Raw genomic sequence first — 20,449 nt, forward strand, 5'->3', positions numbered from 1 at the left:
TAGAACAACAGTGACATCTTGTGGGAATGAACAAACAGGTAAGTTAAGTTGGTTAAAGCTACTAAAACTATATTTTTATCCATGAAAAAATAGCTTTGATTGTAGTACAAAATGGAAAAGGTACAAAACTAAACTTTTAAAGACTGGTAAAATGAACCTCTCTTTGGAGAGTGACAAAAAGTCCAATCCTCTGTTAGCTGAGCAACAAAGTACTTCTGATAGCATTCAGCTTGTTATTGTGCACTGTAGGCCTAACATAGCAATGAAACACAGAAAATTAATTAGAGGTCCAAACAAAGTATTAGCTATATAATAACTTTGAACCGTTAATCTAAAGTCTACTTTTTGTAGGAATAAAAAGGAAAAACATAAAGCTGCATGTTCATAAAAAAACCTCCAAAATGTCCTGAGATTTCAGAGCATCAGCCTCACATGTCTTGCTGTGTTCAAACAGGAAACACCCATTTCACTTATTGCATTATGATGTGATTTATGATAAGTGAAGTAATCAGAATCACACCTTGCTTTTTCTTATTACATATGGTGGATCATTACTTCCTGGCACACATCAAGGGTCAGAGTGATAGTATACACAGAGGTACAGCTCATGTTGTGACTGCTCTACCAAGAAAAGCAGTTAACATATAGCTTTCATAATACCTTTTGTATTTTAGTTCATCAGTTAACTATGATGAACGATTATAGCTGATATTTTAAAGACATAGAATCAATTCATTAATATGACAATATGTAAGAGAGAGGGTGAACGCACTTTAATGGGTGTACTTTAAATCTATGTCTGCGTGTGTGTGTGTGTGTGTGTGTTGGGGGAGGTTTGAAACTTCATCTAAATCAACATCATCTACTTTTTAATGACTAGTCAAGTGCTTCATTTAAAACCACATACAATAGCAAAACAATAGACAGGAATATCCCAGACCTTGTGTTGTATTTAGTCTCACATTGGCTAGGAAACCCTGGTGAAATATGTGGCTTTGATACCCAAGAGTCAATAGCCTGTCACAGGAAAAGCAAATATAGTTGTTTTTTCCTCAGTCCTTCCACCAAACACCTTATCCTTGTTTTTAGGTGCACACTGTTTCCGTCCAAGGCTGCCGTGATGTGTTAACAAAAAAGGTGTGGGGGTGGGGTGGACTGTGATGCGACGACACAAAAACAAAAGCCTGACAATACAAGAAATGTCCCCATCTTTTAGGCAAACTAGAATGCTTTGTTTTCTCTACATTAACTATTTCACACAACAACAAAAAATTAAAAACATTTGTTTTATTCCACTAAGACAAAAGAGAGAGCAGATGACATGCGGGAGAGGGTCATTATCAGGACACCGAGGCCTACAAGTACAAAGAATTCCCTCTGCTGTGACATTAGGAAAGTCCAATCTCCATTAGCAGCAGAAAAGCAGCAGCTGATAGTCATTAGTTCTACTGTTTAATACAAAACATCCTTTTCAAGGCGACAACTGACTACAGTTATCCTCTAAAGGCCTTAAACCAGGGACAGCCAGATAACCGCCTCTCTCGATATTCATGGTTATATATTAAAATATTTCATCTTAAACTGCATTCAAGTTAGCAGCAGAATGAACTGACAGGAAGTGGTTTATTTAAGGCATATGTATAAATAATGATCATAATGAATAAAAACTATTCTTAAACTCTTGATGTTTTATTTTGTCTTAAATTTTGTCTCAAAAACGTCTAAAATCATGTTTAATCTTTTTTGTAAATAAGTATGATCTGTTGTCATGTGATGCTTAAAAAAACCTTACTTAACAGAATGAATATTGGTCAGGTTTGAAAAAAACAAACTATAATAAACATTGTAACAACCACTTCCTTGGCTTTAAAGGCAGAAAATATCAGAAAATAAATAACTGTTGAATTTTCTTTTTTTGCTTTAAACGAGACATCTTTTTTTTTGGCCTTTGCCAAACATGTCACGCTCGGACATTAGATACTGCCAAAACAGATTTTAGCACTCACTTCAGTGACACTGAAATAAATTATTCAACCTGTCGTGAATTGTAAAATAAAAAGCCACGTTTTAATATATTAAATCCAATAGATCTGTTTCTACACCTTCAATGTTAAAACAAATAAGCAACAACTCACCCACACATTCAGCTTGTGTCGGAGAGGCACTTTTTAAGGAAACTGGCGAATAATGGGGGAAGCAATTTCACTGAGGCTTGGGGAATTCCCACAACCCAGGAAAAAGGCCTGGTCTGATACTGTACACGCTGAGCCTCAACAGAACCCAGTGTGTGCGTGCTGTACTTACCAAAAAAAAAAATATCTAAAAAAATAATAAATACATGACTTTGAATTGCAACTTGCATCACTCACACCATGCCACTTGATTGCATGTCAAAGAGGTGATTAAAGAGAAGAGGCCACAAAAACATGACACTGCACGTTGGGAACAGCAAAAAAAGCCAAATGTACAGCTGACCTTCAAAACAGACTGACTTTGAATACAGCAGTATGGTACACAATCACAATCAGCTTTATTAGCCAGGTATGCTCACACACATACTGTGCTCTCTATGTACTAAAGTAAAACATTAAATGTTCAACTATAAACAAACAAATAAATAATAACTAATGTGTACAAGCCTGCAGAAGACAATAGTGCAGTGGTGAGGAGTGCAAAAGATGCTGAAACAAACATTAAATTATATAACTGTGTCATTTATTGTGTAAGTTACTGTTTAACTGTGTAAATGGCTTCATTTACATCAGGTAGATCCTTTTAATGCACTTCTTGAAATAGTGGTCACAGAACTGCATAATGATGATGATACAATGTGCTGAACCACAACTCATAACTCTCTTTAAATAGGTCACCTTTAAAATGTGTGAACGACAATTTCAATCAATTTAATTTATTGCTGTACAAGATGTTCTGAACAAAACACCACAGTTCAAACTTCCCCCTTTTGTCACAAAGGGAAATCCAAGAACAGGGTGTGTTTTGAAATCAGCTGCTATTAAAATCATCTCTTAATCTCTCATAATTATCATCAAATGGAGCAATTTCAGGCTGGGTGTGCCATTAAAACCAGAGTGTGTCCGACTGAATGCTGCAGCAGCCTCTGTTTGTTGCCTTGGATTTTTGGCGTACTGCAGGGGATTTCCTCGCCACATACATCTTTTTTTCTTCTTTCCTCTTTTAACTCAAAGATGGCCTGACAACAGCTGCACATATTCAATGAACTGAGACACTGACAAGAACAGAGGCAGCTGTCTTGTACTTTTCTACTGCACTAACAAGTTTAACTGAGATTCATGAGACATGAGGTGTGAAAACAGTTAGGCATTCAAAAAAGAAAAAAAAATTCTCTGCAAGTGTTCAAAATAGCTACAACAAAAGTGTGAGTTGAAGATTTAGGCCTACAGCACTGACATTAGCATTACTGACTGCTTTCTAATGTTTGAATTATCTTTTTATTTTATTGTGGAAATGTAATAAAACAACGGTTTTTATGCTAATATTTATTTCATTTATACGTTCATACTTGGCCTTTATGAACAAAGATCCAATCTTCAAAATCTTTATTGGAACTGATTATACAGGTACCATGTTTGTAAATGATTTTGTTGAGAGGCCCCAATTAAAGTGTAAAGACATAAAATATAATAAAATAATAACAAGAGAGAAGATTGATCAAATTAAGAACCACAGTAAGGTATGGGCATTTTCTGAGTTTGTTATTCAGAAGATTCATTGATATGCAGTAGGTTTTCCTGATGTAATATATTATTTAGTTCCCATTCTGATATTGCCAGTATCAACACATTTAATCATTTTTGTTGACCTGACCTGTCAAATAAAAAACAGATCACCACCCAGAACACATACAGAAAAAAGAAGAAACTGTGACAAATATGGTCGCTGGTAAACCCTTAAACATGAACTTAATGAATTTAAATATTTCATAGTTACAAAATCTTATATAAATGATGTATTATATAACGATAAGACGAAAAGACCCAAAGATTGTTTTTTAATCATTTTATTTAGGTGTCTTTGACGCCTTGAAATCACAGTAATCATTGGACGGTCTAAAGTCTGAAGGCACTAGCTGACTTGCCAGTTTTACAATCTGCAGTACATGTTAAGCACCTTTAAAAACTAACATCTTCTTGTAAGGTGTTTAACTGTAAAAAAAAAAGAAAAAAAAAAAAAAGAAAAAAAAAACATTACCATGACGGACTGACAGATCAAACATGAGGGCCGAAAACTAGCTTGGTATAGTTGGGAGATAGAAGATCACATGGTTTGGCTGAGACATGGCATCAGTAAAAGGACACTTACTATTGATACTGACATTAAACCACCAGTTTCACTTTGTGATCAGGCTTGTGTCTGGCTTTTTAAATGACGTCTACAGAGAAAGTTTAGTCTTCGCCTCCACAGAGGGTCAGCAGGGTTTTACGATAGTCTCCTGAGGTGTCACCCTGAACAATGATGGAAAACAAACAGAGAAGGAGAAAGAATTAGTGGAAAATGATGTGGGGATATTTTTCTTTTCTTTTTTGTCAACTGACAGTTGGTCATTACAGAGAGGACACATGATATCAGGGTTTGCTTCTCTCTTATCTTGCTGACTCCGTAAAAAATGGTGAAAACTTTATCTTTCATTTATATTGAATGAATACCGGTCATGCGGTCAAAATCCAGTGAAATCATCGAGGGAGCAAAAAGTGGAATTACCCTTCTGTGTAACATTATCAGCTGACACTTACACGTAAAGATTTCTATCTTTATAACAGCAGCACAATGTTATGTGACAATATCTGTTAAAGGAACAGTTACTTATTTGTTGGATTTAAACTAAGATGATTTTTGAGTCAGATTCAAAACCACAGTAATTTAAGTGTGAGTGTTAAGGTTTGTAAATTAAAGCTAAAAAAAAAAGCAGCTTTTAGCTGCTTAGCTTAGCACAATGGAAACAAGGTTAACCAGTTAGTATTTAGGCTCTGCCTGAAGGAAACACAATCCACGGACCAGGATTCTATAAAGCAGGGCCTGGCACCTTCAGAGATGCCAGTAGCTGGATTTTATCATTTTATGACCAGGGAGTTTTATGGATTGCCTAATCTAACTATAAGAGAAAAAGTAAGTACCGTATTTCTCAAACTTCTTTAAATATATTTTAAATAATGCACCTGCCTGGTCTGGAAGGTCAGAGCGCTCTCATTTTATTCTCTAATTTATTGGAAGTTACAATTTATATAGATTATGAAAATTCTAACTTTTAGAAGTGCTTGAATTAGAAATGAATATAGACAACATAGAAATATAATATTAAAAGCATCACCGTGTTCAACAGAACTACACAACTCTTAAAATAAGGTTGGTACACAACTTTCCACCTACTAAACAAGAAACAGTATAAGGCGACCCTTGCTGTTAAATAATCAGATTGGTGTTTTTTTTTTTGCAAAGCCAATCCAGGGCACCCTACATGCTTGTTTGTATTTGTGTCACATTGATTTGATCTGTAAGTTATTCTCAAACTGTTTTTTGGGTGCTGGCTTCCTGTCTCTGCGGCTGTCAGCCAATCACGCAGCAGATACAGAGAGGAAGTTAAGCACGGGAGGGAAATTCCTAAACAGCTGTGCTAAAGCCACAAGCCCGTAGTCCACCGCAGGAAGCTATAGATTACCATTCCCCACCACCCCACTGCAGCAGCAGAAGAGGGATGTGCAACACGCAGAGCAGGACAGAAGGTATGAGACAAAAGCTCCCGCAGAGACACACAGAGAGTAAGACAAGGACACAGCAAACCACACAGGAGGGTTAGTAGACGAAGACTGCGACTTACGAGCATAGTTTCTACCTGGATGAATTCGTGGAGGGAGACATCATGTGTGTCCTTGAACTCTTTGCGAATGTTGAAAAGGTCGATCTCACTACGGGACACCATGATGCGGATCAGCGCTCTGTCGTCTGTACCAAGGCCCTGCACAGGAGATCAACAGATGCTTGGTTTATTCTGAACAGTGAACAGAAAAAGGAACAAAAACCAACATGTATGACATGCACCAACAATTGTGACCTCATCACCTGCTTTGTGTGGCATTCAAGGCCCTGATGATGTTCAGCATGACTGTAGCTGCAAATACATCTATATCAACATATTAAGAGCACTGTAAATACATACCTTCATGGCTTTGTACAATCGGTCTGCAAAATAAGAAGGCTGGTTCTTTACACTGCAAACTGTGAAGGAAAAGGAGCGTAAGAGTTAAGTAATGTACAGATTTTCAGCTCTATGACACACACAAGGTCAAAGATAGTCATTACCTATTGCATAAAAGGCATTTTTGATGTCTCCTGACATCTCCTTCTTGATAATTTGTTCAATATCCTTGTTGGAGCATTTGACAAACTCCTGGAATACTGTTGAATGAATAGCAAATTCAGTAATTATATTCTGGATCCATTTTCTGATATAAAACACATTTTAGATGATTGGATCAGTGTGATCCAGCTGACAGGATTTTACCTCTCCTCAGATGGGGGAAGCTTCTGGTGCACAAAATACTCATGAACTTCATCTCCATGTCATCTGACTCTGCATTGCATGCATCAGCAAGGTCCTGATGAGTTTATAGGGGAACCACAGTAGGAAACGTTTACAATAAGTCTTCCATGTCATACTACATGTAACACAGTAAAATATTAAACACTGTGATACACAAAGTCTTAATCACCTGAGCATCTGCATTGGCTCTTTCGATATCTGCAGGACCCTCCTCCCTTGCACCCTGCACAGAGTCAAGACAGTTATTTATCATTGTAAACTTTGACAAATGTGTTTCATAATTTTCATTTCACTATTTTCACCAAACTGTTGTGTGAGACAGTGTGAAAGAAAACTTTGAGTGTGAGTTGTTTAATCTGTGATTCAGTCAGCAGACAGACTGCAGTGTGTGGGCGTGGAAATTATACACAGTGTAAGTTCTCATGGTGATGAACTTTACCTGCACAAGAGAAACAAGAATGCGGCAGAAGTGGCCTGATGTGTCTGACTGAATGGCTTCCTCCAGAGACGTCTTATACCCTGTACGGTGTGGGTACATAAATAGTTCCATGATCAAGTTTTCCAGAACAAACAAATAAATAAATGTTTAAGCCTTAGTGTAGTATCAACTCACCATCCTGATAAGCTGCGTTCATGGCCTGTATCTCCTCGTTGCTCCTGGTGACAAGGATCTCAATCAGAGCATGTTCATCAGTCCCAGCACCCTGTGGGAATGAAGAGCACACAGCAAGGAAAGGAAGAATTTAATTTACACTATGCTTTACAGTTTTTGTTTCTAATTTTTAATATCCATTTGTATTTTAACAGCAGATATGCTATATCTTTTCACCCTAATAGGCTGACTCACAGATAAGTACAGGGATACCATGACTTATTTAAGTCTAAACTTAACCAAAGAGTGTTTTTGATTATTCAAGATACACAGAAGAAAAACTCAAACCAGGAGGTACTGTGCTGATATGGAAGGCCTTCAAAATGTGAAAAAATATTGAATATCACAGCATTAGTGAGTTTATATTCGAGCACTCTTCACAGTTCAGAGTTAAGTATTATACTAGTTTCTAAATAAGGAAGTTTAACTAATGTCTGATGTGTTCTTAACACCTAAAAGGCAAGTCATTTGGATTCTTATATATTCTATATTCTGAAGCTTCTAACCAGCCTCTTTAGCACAGCATTCAGAGTAAAACACAGAAACAAATGAAATATGTTAAAAAAAAGCAAAGGGTTAATTTTAACCATGAGCTTCTCTTTCTACTAAATAAATACTGTGTGCAAAGATGAACAAGACAAAAGTTTACTACAACTAGGTCATTTGTATGAATCATACCTCCATTGCTTTCTTCATCATTTTGGCATCAAACTCTGCAGGGGTCAACATGAGCCCAATGACCAGCCTCTCCAAGTTCTTGGACAATTCAGACTTCAAGTCTTTCATCAAATCCTGAGGACCAACACACACAGCTGTTACTTGCTCACTACAGGAAGAAGTTTGAAAGCAAAAGGCCTGTAAGATATTTAACATAACCCCGGGGTAGATGCCCCTGTGAATAAAACATTTTTTGTTTTCAATCATCTTATTCTCTCACCCTTCCAAGGAGGGATTTGAAGGTCTGTCTGATCTCTTGCCTCTGAGCATTGCTTCTTTTTGCAACAATGTCAATGATTGCATCTTCATCAGTTCCTGTAGGCAGTAAAAAGGTGGTAACATTTAAAAACGACATTTTCTAAAACTTTAGCAGTGTAAATTACCTTTCGTTTTTTTACGGTCACATACCAAATCCCTTCATAGCTTTCCTCAGCGCTTGTGCATCAGCAGCAGGGTCAAAATTGGAAGCAGGACGCAATGTTGGTCTTAGCTAAGGTAGTGAGATGACACAGTAAGAATTGTGAGAGTCAATCCTTTAAACACACACATAATCCAGAGTAGCAGACTAAGAATATTGCTTGTATTAATTCATGTTAAATTAAAAATAATTTCCTTGTAAACTATTATGCAACAAGAGGTATCATTTCAATAATATCAAAATTCTAGCAGACTAAGATATTTGATATTAATCTCTTGACATTTGCGGGGGAGCGTACGCTCTCAAGGTTAGAGGCCATGACACCACCAACAATGAAAAGGTGTGTAGGCTGAAAAACTATTCAGTTTTATAGAGAGTTAGAGAGACAAGCTTTTGTTTTCCAAATGCTGAGATCTTTCTGACCTTCATTCCTGCGACAAAGCGAGGCAAACAGGGTTTTGGTGAGGGAAGTATAACAAAAACGATTTGTTTTTGAGAGAAAAGCATTCTGAACCTATCCACAGCTACACAAACAAAGCCTTCACTGTGGAGACATAGCATTGTCATCAGCACAAGTTTTAGGCACTGCAAGAAGCTGGTCATTGCAGGGTCAGCAGGTAAATAGGATGCATGCCACTGCCAGGATAAACATGCAACGACACATCTAATGTGAGAGCAGATGGGGCCCAAACCTGGACTTTGGTCATGGAACTTATTTCCCACATCTTGTAGGCTATCTGAGCGGCTTCAGGGAAGAACTCTCCAGCTAAGCTGTAATGATCAGTTTGACAGAAGACAGCACACTCAGCAAAGCCCGAAGCAGAACAGAGTGGGAACATCTTTAAGAACATGGGTTTATGATTAATCATTGCTGTTTTACTTTCACACATTAACTTGAACAAAATGTTCATGGGTTTCTTTACTGTTGTACTAAAACAGTCCCCTCCCATTAGGCCAATGAAATTTATAGTCCCTTTAGAAACGAAAACTCTTGAAAATCTGGGCTCTATCGCCCTCATCTGGTTGCTGCTTATTCTTGCAGTCATATATTAACTTACTCGTCATCTCCTCCACACAGATTGAGCAGAGTCCTCTTGTAATCCCCTGATGTGTCATCCTGATAGGTTTGAACACACACAGAATGAGTCTAACAGTGCTATCAAGTGCTATCAAGTTTTTTTTTTTAAAAGCCTATAGTGTTCAACCAACCTTAATCATGTTGTAAAGTGACTTCTCATATCTTAAACGAAAGCATTCGCGGATGTCCAACATGTCTGTTTCAGAGCGGGAAATCATGATCCTGATCAGGGTGTTGTCAGCTGTACCCAGACCCTAAAAATGAAGGTGAGGACAAGTGTGAGGGTCAGGAAACTGATTATGAATAATAATAATCCATCTCAAATATCATATATCATTTTAGACTGTAATATTTGACTATTAGTTACAGCCATTTTTACACAGAGTATGTTTACCTTCATTGATTTGTAAAGGCGCCTGGCAAAGAACATGGGAACACTCCTTACGCACTGGACTGTGAGAAAATAACAGAAAAAGAGTCTTATATCAAATTGAAATTTTGAGTGTGTGTTCATAAAGGCAATTTGTCTCTGTGTGTGTGTATTTTTTTTTTACCGACAGCCAGCATCAGCCTCTCAAAGTCTCCAGACAGCTCACTCTTTAGGCTGTCTTCTATGGAGCACTCGGCGATCTTTTCGTATGCGTCAAAAACTAAACAAACAGAAGACAACATGAAGTGAGTGTATTATTTAGTGCTTTTTGATTAAGCATATGTGCACTTTAATGTTGTGCTGATGACAGGTAAGTAGAAATGTTAAGTTCAGCTGTGCAGTATTCCACTTACTCAGATAGTGAAGGTTGCTAAAGTATAAACTTATAAATCCTCTAACTTCAAATCTAGACCAGTCATCAGCAACATGTTTGACATTTCATACAAATTGAGCTGTACTTAGTATTTGGTGCTTATTTTAGCATGTTACCAAGCTACACGAGATGCTAGACCTTGTCAATATCACCTGCTAAACATCAGTATGTTGGAAATTCCACTAGAACTATAAAAAAAGCTTTGTCAGTTACACTTATTCCCATGTCATTTTCCCCAAACCTTCTCTCAAAGAAACAGTCATATAGGACAACCTGCATTTTTGTTCTGCCTTGAACTCATCTCTGCCCATTTATAAATTGCAGTTTTGAACAGCAAGCCTCAGACTGTTTCTAGTGTTAAAGGGGTGTTACGGTATTACATTTCGCAACAATCCAACAAGCTTTTAATGTGCCATTAACTTTTCAGAGACTTGAGGTCACAGTGGGAAGGTGTGGATGCCTCACTCTCTTGTTAATTTCCCTGAGCGCTGTTCTCACCCATGCGGAGGTGGGTCACGCTGCGGTTTCCCAGGATCATGATGAATTTGGCCTCCTCGGTTCCCCACTGCTCTTCACCAGCTGCATACAGGTCCTACGCAGAGGGAAGAAAGGAATGTTGACAAGTTAAACAATAATAAAAAAGGGATTAAGTAACAGCATGGTACTATTTTGTAATATATTCAAATAAGGCCATTTAAGTGTCATCTATTGCTCAATATCCATAAAAAGGTCAGAGATATCTAGAAGTCTTTCAGTTTTTTAATTAAAGCCATAAATTGTCAGCATTCCTAATCATGCTACACTTTTCCACTAATCATTAATGTAAATTCTCACTTGTGCATCTTGCTCCACCAAGTCTGCATTCACAACTCCTGACTCATCTCTGGTCCCCTGAAACCAGATTCACACACTCATAAGGTCCGATTGTAAAGGATTATGGATATGTCAATGGTCTTAATTTCAACTCCTCAGTACACTGACCTGCAGTAAAACAATCAGCATCTTCTTAAAGTGACCTGAAGTGTCACCGATCACATCCTCCTCAATGTCTCCTCCATAGGCTGAGGAAAAAGATATTCAAATGTTTAAGGAAATTAAATAATACTACATTTATTGAGAACACTCTTTAACACGCCATACCATCTTTGTATGCCTCAACCATGCCATGTATCTGATTGTTGTTCCTGGATGCCATCACTTCAATAAGGCATCTCTCATTGGTTCCAGCTCCCTTAAGACAAAGCATGAAGTGAAATGTGGAGGATTTTATTTTCATTAAATGTAGTCAAAGGTTGATTAAGAATCTTAATTATGTCTTACTTTGATTGCATCATGGATTTCTTTGGCATCATGGTGGGCTGGTGTCCTCATCAGACTGACAATGAGACGCTCAAATTTGCCCGTCAGCTCATACTTCAGATCCTCAATCAAGTCCTGAGGAGAAAGCAGACACAATGTGAGTTGTAGCCACAATTTAACCTTTAACAAAAAAATGAATGAGGTGAGGATTTGTAGTCTTGCACCTTTCCAAAGCTGCATTTGTATGCTTCAATAACTTCCTGCCTCTGTGCATTGCTTCTCGAGGTGACCAGGTCCAATATGGCGTCTTTATCACTGCCTGAAGAACACAGAGCAACATTTTCAACAACCTCAGTCACATTAACTTATTAACTGATAGCATCACTGTCAAGTCTAGAGCGTTAAAGTATTTGAATGATCATTCATCCTATGCAGGTGATGAAAGATTTTGACACTGCGGTCAAAAAGGCTCACCGAAGCCTTTCATGGCATTGTAAAGGGTCTCAGCGTCAGCAGCTGGATCAAAGTCCGGAGCATCTGTTATTGTGCCTCTGAACACCTGTAAGAGACAATATTAGAGGAGTGGCTTTTCACATGGGGACAACTCAAGAACAAAAAATACACAGACATCTAAAGTCTTTTATTGCAAGCAGATTTTAATTGATTTAAGTAAACTAATGATATTATTATTATTATTATTACTAATGATATACATTGATAAAAAAACACAAATTCGGTTTGACAGTTTCATGTTTTTGGCTTAACTAGTCGATTGACCATCCTTACTGACTGCAGTACAGGAAATATCTTAACATCTTTTGGTTGGATATTAAAGTAGTACTATAGGTTTAATGCTAGTTATCCCATTGTCACATAAAAAGCCCAGAAACGATGATGTGCATGGTACATGTACAACCTCTAAAGCAGTATGTTAGCAGCGTCAATTTAAACATGTTAGCATGCTCTCGTTAGCAATAGCATTAAGCTCAAAACAGCAGTGTCTTAAAGAGCTTCTAGTGTGGCTGTTGTGTGTTATGTGTATGTATATTACGGTACAGTCTTTTAGTACAAATTGACAATATGTCGAAACAGTTCTCAACCATAATATTAAAAATAACATATACCAGCATCTTTGAATGTTTTTTTAAAAAACCCAGTGTACTAGATTTCTTAGTCCTACCTCTAGGTGTGTGTAGTACTGTTGTTGACATTGGGTAGCTAGGATTTGGCTAATGAGCTGAGTAGCCACAGCACAATAAAGTCTAAAAGCACCACCAACAACAATTGGGGCAAACAAAAAAAGACACCAAAAAATGAATATTTACAGCCCTCATTTAAAGCAACGTGTTTGTTTTTCTTGGGAGAGTGTTTGCTAAACTGTTTTGGGTAAAAAAAATTTGCCACATAATTCTCCAGGGTTGGCTTGATTTCTCTACCCTTTAAATGTATTACAATAAACATTTGGTGTAAACTATCATGGTTTCCAAACACCAAAGCCAACATGTTTTTGTGATTCTCTTGACTTATTCCTGCTGATCATCAAAATGATAGAATGAGGCAATGTGAGCATGTTAGCGTGCTGACTTTAGCATTTACTTCGAAGCATCACTGTAACAGCCTTCTAGTATGGCTGTAATCTTGTTCTTTAGCAGAGTGATTATCAGCGCCTGCTGCTTGAGCCATTTGCTATGACCCTGCAGCTGCTGCTTACGTCAACACAACCAGCTTGAAAAGTTGAAATAAGGTTGGATTTGAACCCTCCCAAGGGTCAGAAGACTTCAACTCACATGACACTTTGGTTTTCTAACAGTGGACTGACTTGACCCACAAGCAGTATGGGAAGTAGACTCTAGCAAAAGTGGCACTGACTAGAAAATAGGGAGAGGAGGTGATGCCAAGGGATTACAGCAGCTGACTTTCTGCGCCTGTCTCACTGCCAGCGGATCAGACTGAATCTTGCAGTGTGTGTGCGAGTGCATTTGTGTAGGGGTGGGGCAGTAGGTGTGTATCAGCAGTGTGGGTTCAGGTTGCACACATGGTCACGCCCTTTGCAGGGGTCTGTCCCCCAAATACATACAAAATGCACAGGGTATTTTATTAACTTTAAAATCTCTTTCTGAGAACATTGTCACAAGTCAGTGTTTAAAACGAAGACATTCATCAGTTCTATTATGGCCCTGTCACACAAAAAAAGCTCTGCCTTTCATATTGAAACTCAAACTGCAGCTGCTCCAGTGAAGATTACTGCATTGAGGCAGTCAGCCAAATTATGCTCTCCACCCTGCTGAGGGGCCACTGCACATGCTCAGATCGTCTGCTTCGCTACAGCAACCATCACTCCTCACGACAGCTGGAAAGCCTCACCCACATATCAACAGAACCACAAATAAAAGCCCCTAACAACAGGCCTATAACCAAAGTAATTGACTTTCTTTGGATTGGGAAAAGTGCAAATGTCTTATTTGGCTTAATGTCTTTCTAAGTACAGTAGGCGTTGCATGTTTCCTCTGTTGCTGAGGCCACAGTTTTGCAGTGTTTAATTAGGAAGAGGTGTGTGTTTCACTTCAGGGAAAACCAGGACAACGGGGCACTGACTTACAAACAGGACAATACATTTGGATGCCTGCCTTTGATAATTCTACAAAGCTATTGTTTTTGACAGATGCTGTGAAGTGCGTCTCTCAGATGTGCAGGGGCCACATGTAGCACTGACACCCTACACTACTGCCTTCGTAATGGGGAGGACACATGGTGACAGGTGGCAGGAAAATGACCTCTCTCTCTCTCTCTCTCTATCCACACACCTCATTCAAAGGTGCACAAAACCCTCCATGTTGCTCAGCAGTACGATACAATGAATATCTCACAGCACTTACATAATGCAAGATCAGAAAGGTCCGCTTACCATTTCTATATTTGGTCTTCTGTGTCCTCACTGGGCAGGAATCAAAAGTTGTGTGGCCTAAAGAGAGAGGAAATGCTGATGAGAGGTTGGTTAGCAGCAAAACAAAGCCTCCATGTCTTAGTGAAGGTGTCCTCGTGTCAAAAAGAGACAGTATTCAAAATGATGACCCCTCCTCGTTTTCCTGATTAAACCTAATGAGGCAGGCTGTTCAGTCTACAGCCTGACAGTCCACATCCTACAGCAATTCTGCAGAACAGCACAGGAAAAAGAACAGGGAGACACTTAAGACTTTAAATTCAGCTAAAATGTCATGCTGCTGATCAGAATTTACATCATTGAGTTTAGCAGGAAAGCTGTAGTGTCATATTTTCCATACTGCCTAACCTATAATGCAACCTTTCATACACTGTACAAAGGCAGCACGTTGAAGCCCTGTTAAAAACTAGTTCACTCACTTAGGCCCACCATACAATTGAATTCAGCATTGTAGTGCAACACAACAAGCCACAATGAAGGCAAGATGAGAAATAGCTGAAAGGATAAATGTAGACTTTTAGCCTATTCGTTTAGCTTTTCTAGAGACACAAGATAAAACTTCTTTTAAAAAGCTTTTAAACGTCGTAGCCATACTGTTTAAGACAGGAGTGAAGCTCTCCCAAAATAGCATGCACAGTTTAACTTCTGGCAGAATCAAGGTCTGGGGGGGGGGGGGGGGGGGACTGGGCCGCTATTGAACCACACCCTGCACCCACCACACAGTTTTAACTTCTCAGGTTTTATACCTTAATATCTAACCTGCTGTTTCTCAAATTTTAAACTGTGCTCTTTCACCAGAACAAATACATTGTCTCAGTAAATTGAAGTTACTAATCCCCTTGATTTAATTACAACGGTGTTGTTCATCTCTTGCTATCCTGCTTAGTAATGTAAATGTCACATTTAATAAGGGCCCATCGGCCAGTTTCTACAGAGGAAGTTTATCTTCGGACAGAAAATGTGTCAAAGTGGTCACCTTTACTGTGCAGGAAGTCTGTAGTATCCGGTGAGAGTAGTCCGGTCCGGCTGTCTACTAGCCTGTCCCTGCTCACCCGGTCTTTCCGTCTGTGTGGATCCTCCGTCAGACTCAGACCGTCCCGTTACGTGTCCTCCGTGACGTAATGACTGCGGCGTCTCTGCAGCGCGTGTGGGAGAGACCCACAGAAATGTCTTACCGCAAAGCGAAAACTATTAAGATAGGTATTTGACCGGGGAACATTTAGTCCTAAGTAGTTCAGGCGGTGCAATTATTATTATTTTTTTTCAAATGTAAGCTTTTATCTCGCTAAAGGTATAAACTATCACGACTAGACTAGGCTCTTACTGTCGTAGTTTGTCGGAATTTACAAATGTGTGTCACATGACTGAAAGTTAAAATGTGAGGCTCTTTTTGCTGGCACTGATGTGAGAGTTGTCTGTTCTATTTTAGTCGAGTCAGGCGTCTCTTCCAGTAAGAGGGGAGAGAAAGCAGTGCACTTCAGAGGAGGGGGGGGGGGGCATGTCAGCATTGTGGGCCAGAGTGTAAAAGTGAAAAGATGAAACAAATTAATCACAGACTATAACTCACAGCTTCAAAGAGTGGTGGAACAAACACTGATACAAACTGGTTTCCTGACGAAGCCTACCTATGATTATAAGACACTTACCTTTAAGTGGAAGAATATTCTGTCTTAACTGTTTAGTTTCTGTGACAGTATATGCACAGAGTATTTTTTAAGCAATTCTTGCATTTTTGATGAAAGCTTACTATTGCAATTATTTCTTTGGGCTTCAGAAAGATGAGAGGAAGGATAGCTTCTAGGAAGTAAAGAGTTTACTGACAGTCCAGAGCCAAAAATAGAAGAATGACTCAGTAGGATACAGTTCATTCTGACCGGAGATATCTCATGCGTCACTTACTTCATGGGTAATTTGTGGTTACTATCAGTGTTCCCTTGACATGACCCTAGATTACTGTAAAAACACAAAGGACAGTTTTTGTTTAAGCCTCTATTCGAACAGTCTATTTCATTAACCCACTATGAATGAAATATGGTTATTTGTTTGCCTCCTTATTTAATGTCTTCATTATGATAAGGCTTTATTGTTGTCCCACACTGTTCAGAGTGAGATGAAGACATATACATTACAGATATTAAGGTGGGAAGCAACATATGAAGAGTGTTACATGTTGTATACTGACCTCTTCTGTTTTTTTAAATGCATTGCACACTGAGCTACGGTGGCCCAGAAGTGCAAAACACAACAACAAATAAAAAAACACAACGACAAATCACAAAACACAACGACAAATCACAAAACACAACAACAAAGAAAAAAACACAACCACAAATCAAAAAACACAAACACAAATCAAAAAACACAACCACAAATTACAAAACACAACAACAAATAAGAAAACACAACCACAAATTACAAAACACAACAACAAATAAGAAAACACAACCACAAATTACAAAACACAACAACAAATAAGAAAACACGATGACATTAACTTAAACCGGAAAAGGTAGGTACCTGCAGTCGACAAGGATCGTCGCTGATTGGAGTTGATTTCAAAACATGAGCGACACCGGAGAATCAGACTCTCTACTCTCAGAGAATATTTTGATGCAGGCCATACATATGAGGTGATATTGGATATGCTGTCAACCTTTCACAACATTCATATGAGTATCCGTACGCACGTTTAAAAGAAGCAGGTTTGTACAGACGACGGAACTATTCTCCACTAGCCGAGGTGAGACGTGCTGTGCCAAAGGCGTAATGAAGTAAATGCTTCATACGCCTTTGGAGCCAGGCAGAGAAATGTCAATGAAGTAAGTGGAGATTTAAAATTCATGATGTATTGCCCAAATTGTGGCAAAGAGCTCCCAGAAAATTTGCGACCGTGGTTTGCAGTGGTTGTGGCAAGAGCTTACGAGATTTTACATCCATTAAGAGTGATTGTATTATCCCTTGTGACTGCTGATAAACATTGTTTGACTCTGAGGCAGTCACTTACAGACCTGGGGCCCGTTTCTGAAAGAAGGTTGAACAAACCCTCAGTCTAACCCTGAGCTCTGAGTTGATTTCCTCTCAGGTGGGAAACTCTGAGTTTTCGGTTTCAGATCAGCAGATTTGAATAAGTTAAATTAACTCTGAGTAGGTCCACTCGGTGTTCAGCGCATGCACCACAACGATAAAAAGCCAACATGAATGGAGCCCCGATACTACGATTCACCACGGCAACAGGTGACAAAAAAGAGATCCTCCTACTTTAACCATCTCGAAATATATCAATATCTTCACGTGGCCACAAGCCACGGTGAATATGAACAGGTTTAAGAAGGGAAAAAAAAGTAACACTGCTGGAGCGGCAAAGGAGAGAAAAGTGGTGTAAGAGCAAACAGCTGCTCATAAAGTCTATAAATGTAATATTTAATCAGAATTATAATATTGCAGGTCAAAACTGATGGAATGGTAGGCTATTAAACCTATACAATTTATTTTCATTCATTCAAGATGCAATCCAGCAGAAGAAAATCGACTTTTAAACAGCTCAAAATGAAATATAATAACATAATAGACTCATATAGATTTAAAGTTAACTTCATTCAGAGTTTATTTGAATGTGCATTAACTCTATCCTCAACATAAAGCTGTATTCACACACATAGGCTAAATGTCCTCTCACCTTTATCCTGTTTAGTTTATAAATCAACATCTCCCGACGTTAATGCAGCCTAGGCTCTAATTCCCTGCGGAGTAATGCAGTCCCTTCATACCGACTTAAAGACATGCCATGTTCGATGAAATAGTTTGTTTTATACGCTGTAGTAGGCTATTGCCACCCTAACATATCATATTAAAACAACCTGGATTTTTATTCAGACAAACAGCGAATCTTCACTGACACGGCGTGATACGGACTGAATGAAAGAATGAGGAAATGAAATGGCGTTTCTGGCTCTGAAAGAGGGTGGAGACCTAGAGAAACTCTGGGATCATTGAAGAAAACCTGTTCCCGACCAGGTTAGGTTCACAGACTCAGTTACCATAGTAACTGACTCAGAGGTAAAGTAACCTCTCCCTCTGAAACGGGCTGGAGTTACCCCTCTTTCTCAGGTTTGAGTGATCTCCTCTTCTGAAACAGAACACCCAGAGTTTCCCTCATTTCAGGGTTAACTGACTCAGAGTTTACACAAAACCTTCTTTCAGAAACGGGCCCCAGATCTGTTAATGTATTTAGAAGTTTTCAAACCTTGGAGACGGTTCACACTTCATGGTTCCTGTCCTGATTTTAGCTCCTTGTTTTTTAATTTGCTGTGTCTTTGTTTTCATGGATTACTCTCATAAAAAAAAAATGCTATGACATTTTATTTACTAACAAATATGATGTATTCTGCATTTTTTTCCAGCAACATATGTTGGTTTTCAATAAATAAAACAAATACCTTTATGAGGGTAAAATACTGGTGTGTACAGATGTCAATTGTGTAATTTGTTGTGAATTATTTAGCTTGTGACTTCTGTAGCATTAATGCACAGTATCTGCTGTTAACATGGCATACTATACAAGGAAACTAACTACTAGATGTTCTACATGTAGTGTAAATAGTGATATCAGTTCACGCAGAATAAAATATTTTGTGCTTGTAAGAATTCCAGTTACCAAACCTGAAAATTGAAAGTACCACATTTGAGAATTTTGGTAGATCGTCCTTTTATTAACAATTAAAACCCTTTATGCCACTTATATGTCAGTTCACAATTAAGACTCAGTTCCCAAAATATAAGCACTTACAGTCCAATCAGTAATGTATGTAATGTAAAGCCATCTCCTGCTAAAGCAGAATTTTCTTTTTCTCAGCTATAGGTTTACTGTAACATGGAATATGTGGTAAGGGCTTCAGTATAGTCCACATCTATAGCCCAGTTATTTTGTGGCTGCTGTAATCTATTTTGTTCCACAGCCTGTTGTAGATAAACCTGAATGTCTGGGTCACAGCATGAATCAATTGTTTGCCTGGCCTCTGGAAACACATTTAGTTCCCTGTCTTCCTGTCTTCAAGAAAGCAAATTCAGACAATTATAGAATCATGAAAGGGTTTTTTAACCAGATATTAGAAATGTAGTTTGAAATGGCCATTGTTAATAAGATGTGTTTGCTTGTTGATACAGAAATGTGAAAGTAAACAAAGGCAGGACAACTAGCCTATAAATTATATTAAATACTATAATTTACAAAAATATACAATAATCCAAATATAGTTACCATAACGAGTGCAATGCAATTTGTTAAAATACAATATTCAGTTTATGATCATTTAACTCTGAGTTGATGTGGATTACCTGTGAGGCAACAAAAAGAGTTTGTTTGGAATCCCTCCAGGACATGAGGCAAGTCTGGATGGTCGAATCCTGTGCTTGTTCCAGAGGTCCGTACATTCATCCAGGTCTTTCTGCAGAACATTACTGAAGCAGAATCTCAGTAAGCACTGGTGTTCATGGCAACCGTTGAAGTGTCCAGAGTCTCTTAGGTCTCCAAACAGGTCCATCCAAAACTGAGACCTAGGAATACATTAAATGCAAAGTTGTTGTTTTTTGGGTTTTTTTACACACAAGGAGAAATGTTGAATTGATTGAATAATCTAGAGGGCTGAGATGAGGAATGTTATCAGCATTTTAAAGAGAGGTCTGAAAACAATAATTCATAATAGTGAATATTGAATAATTGATCTGATCACTAGGCAATACATAGTTACATACCTTCCTCTTCTGAAAAAGGACCACCAGGACTGGCTACGCTGATTCCCTGTTGATGAGCCGTAACTGTGGCTTGACGAGCCTTGTCCCATTTTCTGTTCCGAGGTCAGTTCTGAATCTCATTGGGATCACACCAACACTTTAAATATACAATTAATATAATTGTGTCAGTAACATCCAATAGCTAATACGGTCACTATAATTAACAGAGAATGT

The 20,449-nt window shown here is 38.4% G+C and overlaps 1 protein-coding gene across 2 annotated transcripts; it reads right to left on the reverse strand.

The window, feature by feature from the left end:
* Positions 1–4,023: 4,023 nt before the first annotated feature.
* anxa6 (annexin A6) lies at positions 4,024–15,883 on the reverse strand. Of its 2 annotated transcripts, none has more exons than XM_020639430.3 (25): positions 15,462–15,883; positions 14,450–14,506; positions 12,019–12,103; positions 11,769–11,863; positions 11,566–11,679; positions 11,386–11,476; positions 11,227–11,306; positions 11,080–11,136; positions 10,744–10,837; positions 9,997–10,092; positions 9,837–9,895; positions 9,574–9,696; positions 9,423–9,481; positions 9,057–9,135; positions 8,355–8,436; positions 8,167–8,261; positions 7,908–8,021; positions 7,191–7,281; positions 7,017–7,096; positions 6,747–6,800; positions 6,539–6,632; positions 6,337–6,432; positions 6,194–6,252; positions 5,870–5,992; positions 4,024–4,484 (listed from the first exon to the last, which is right to left on the reverse strand). In XM_020639430.3, exons 2-25 carry the CDS (start codon positions 14,450–14,452, stop codon positions 4,425–4,427), a joined length of 1,983 nt encoding a protein of 660 aa, XP_020495086.2. In that variant the 5' UTR covers positions 14,453–14,506; positions 15,462–15,883; the 3' UTR covers positions 4,024–4,424. The 2 variants fall into 2 exon arrangements, with proteins under 2 accessions (XP_020495086.2, XP_020495085.2); XM_020639429.3 differs by having other exon boundaries at positions 5,855–5,992.
* Between the last annotated feature and the right edge of the window lie 4,566 nt (positions 15,884–20,449).

The sequence above is a fragment of the Labrus bergylta genome, chromosome 9 (genome assembly GCF_963930695.1).
Source record: "Labrus bergylta chromosome 9, fLabBer1.1, whole genome shotgun sequence".
NCBI lineage: Eukaryota > Metazoa > Chordata > Actinopteri > Labriformes > Labridae > Labrus > Labrus bergylta.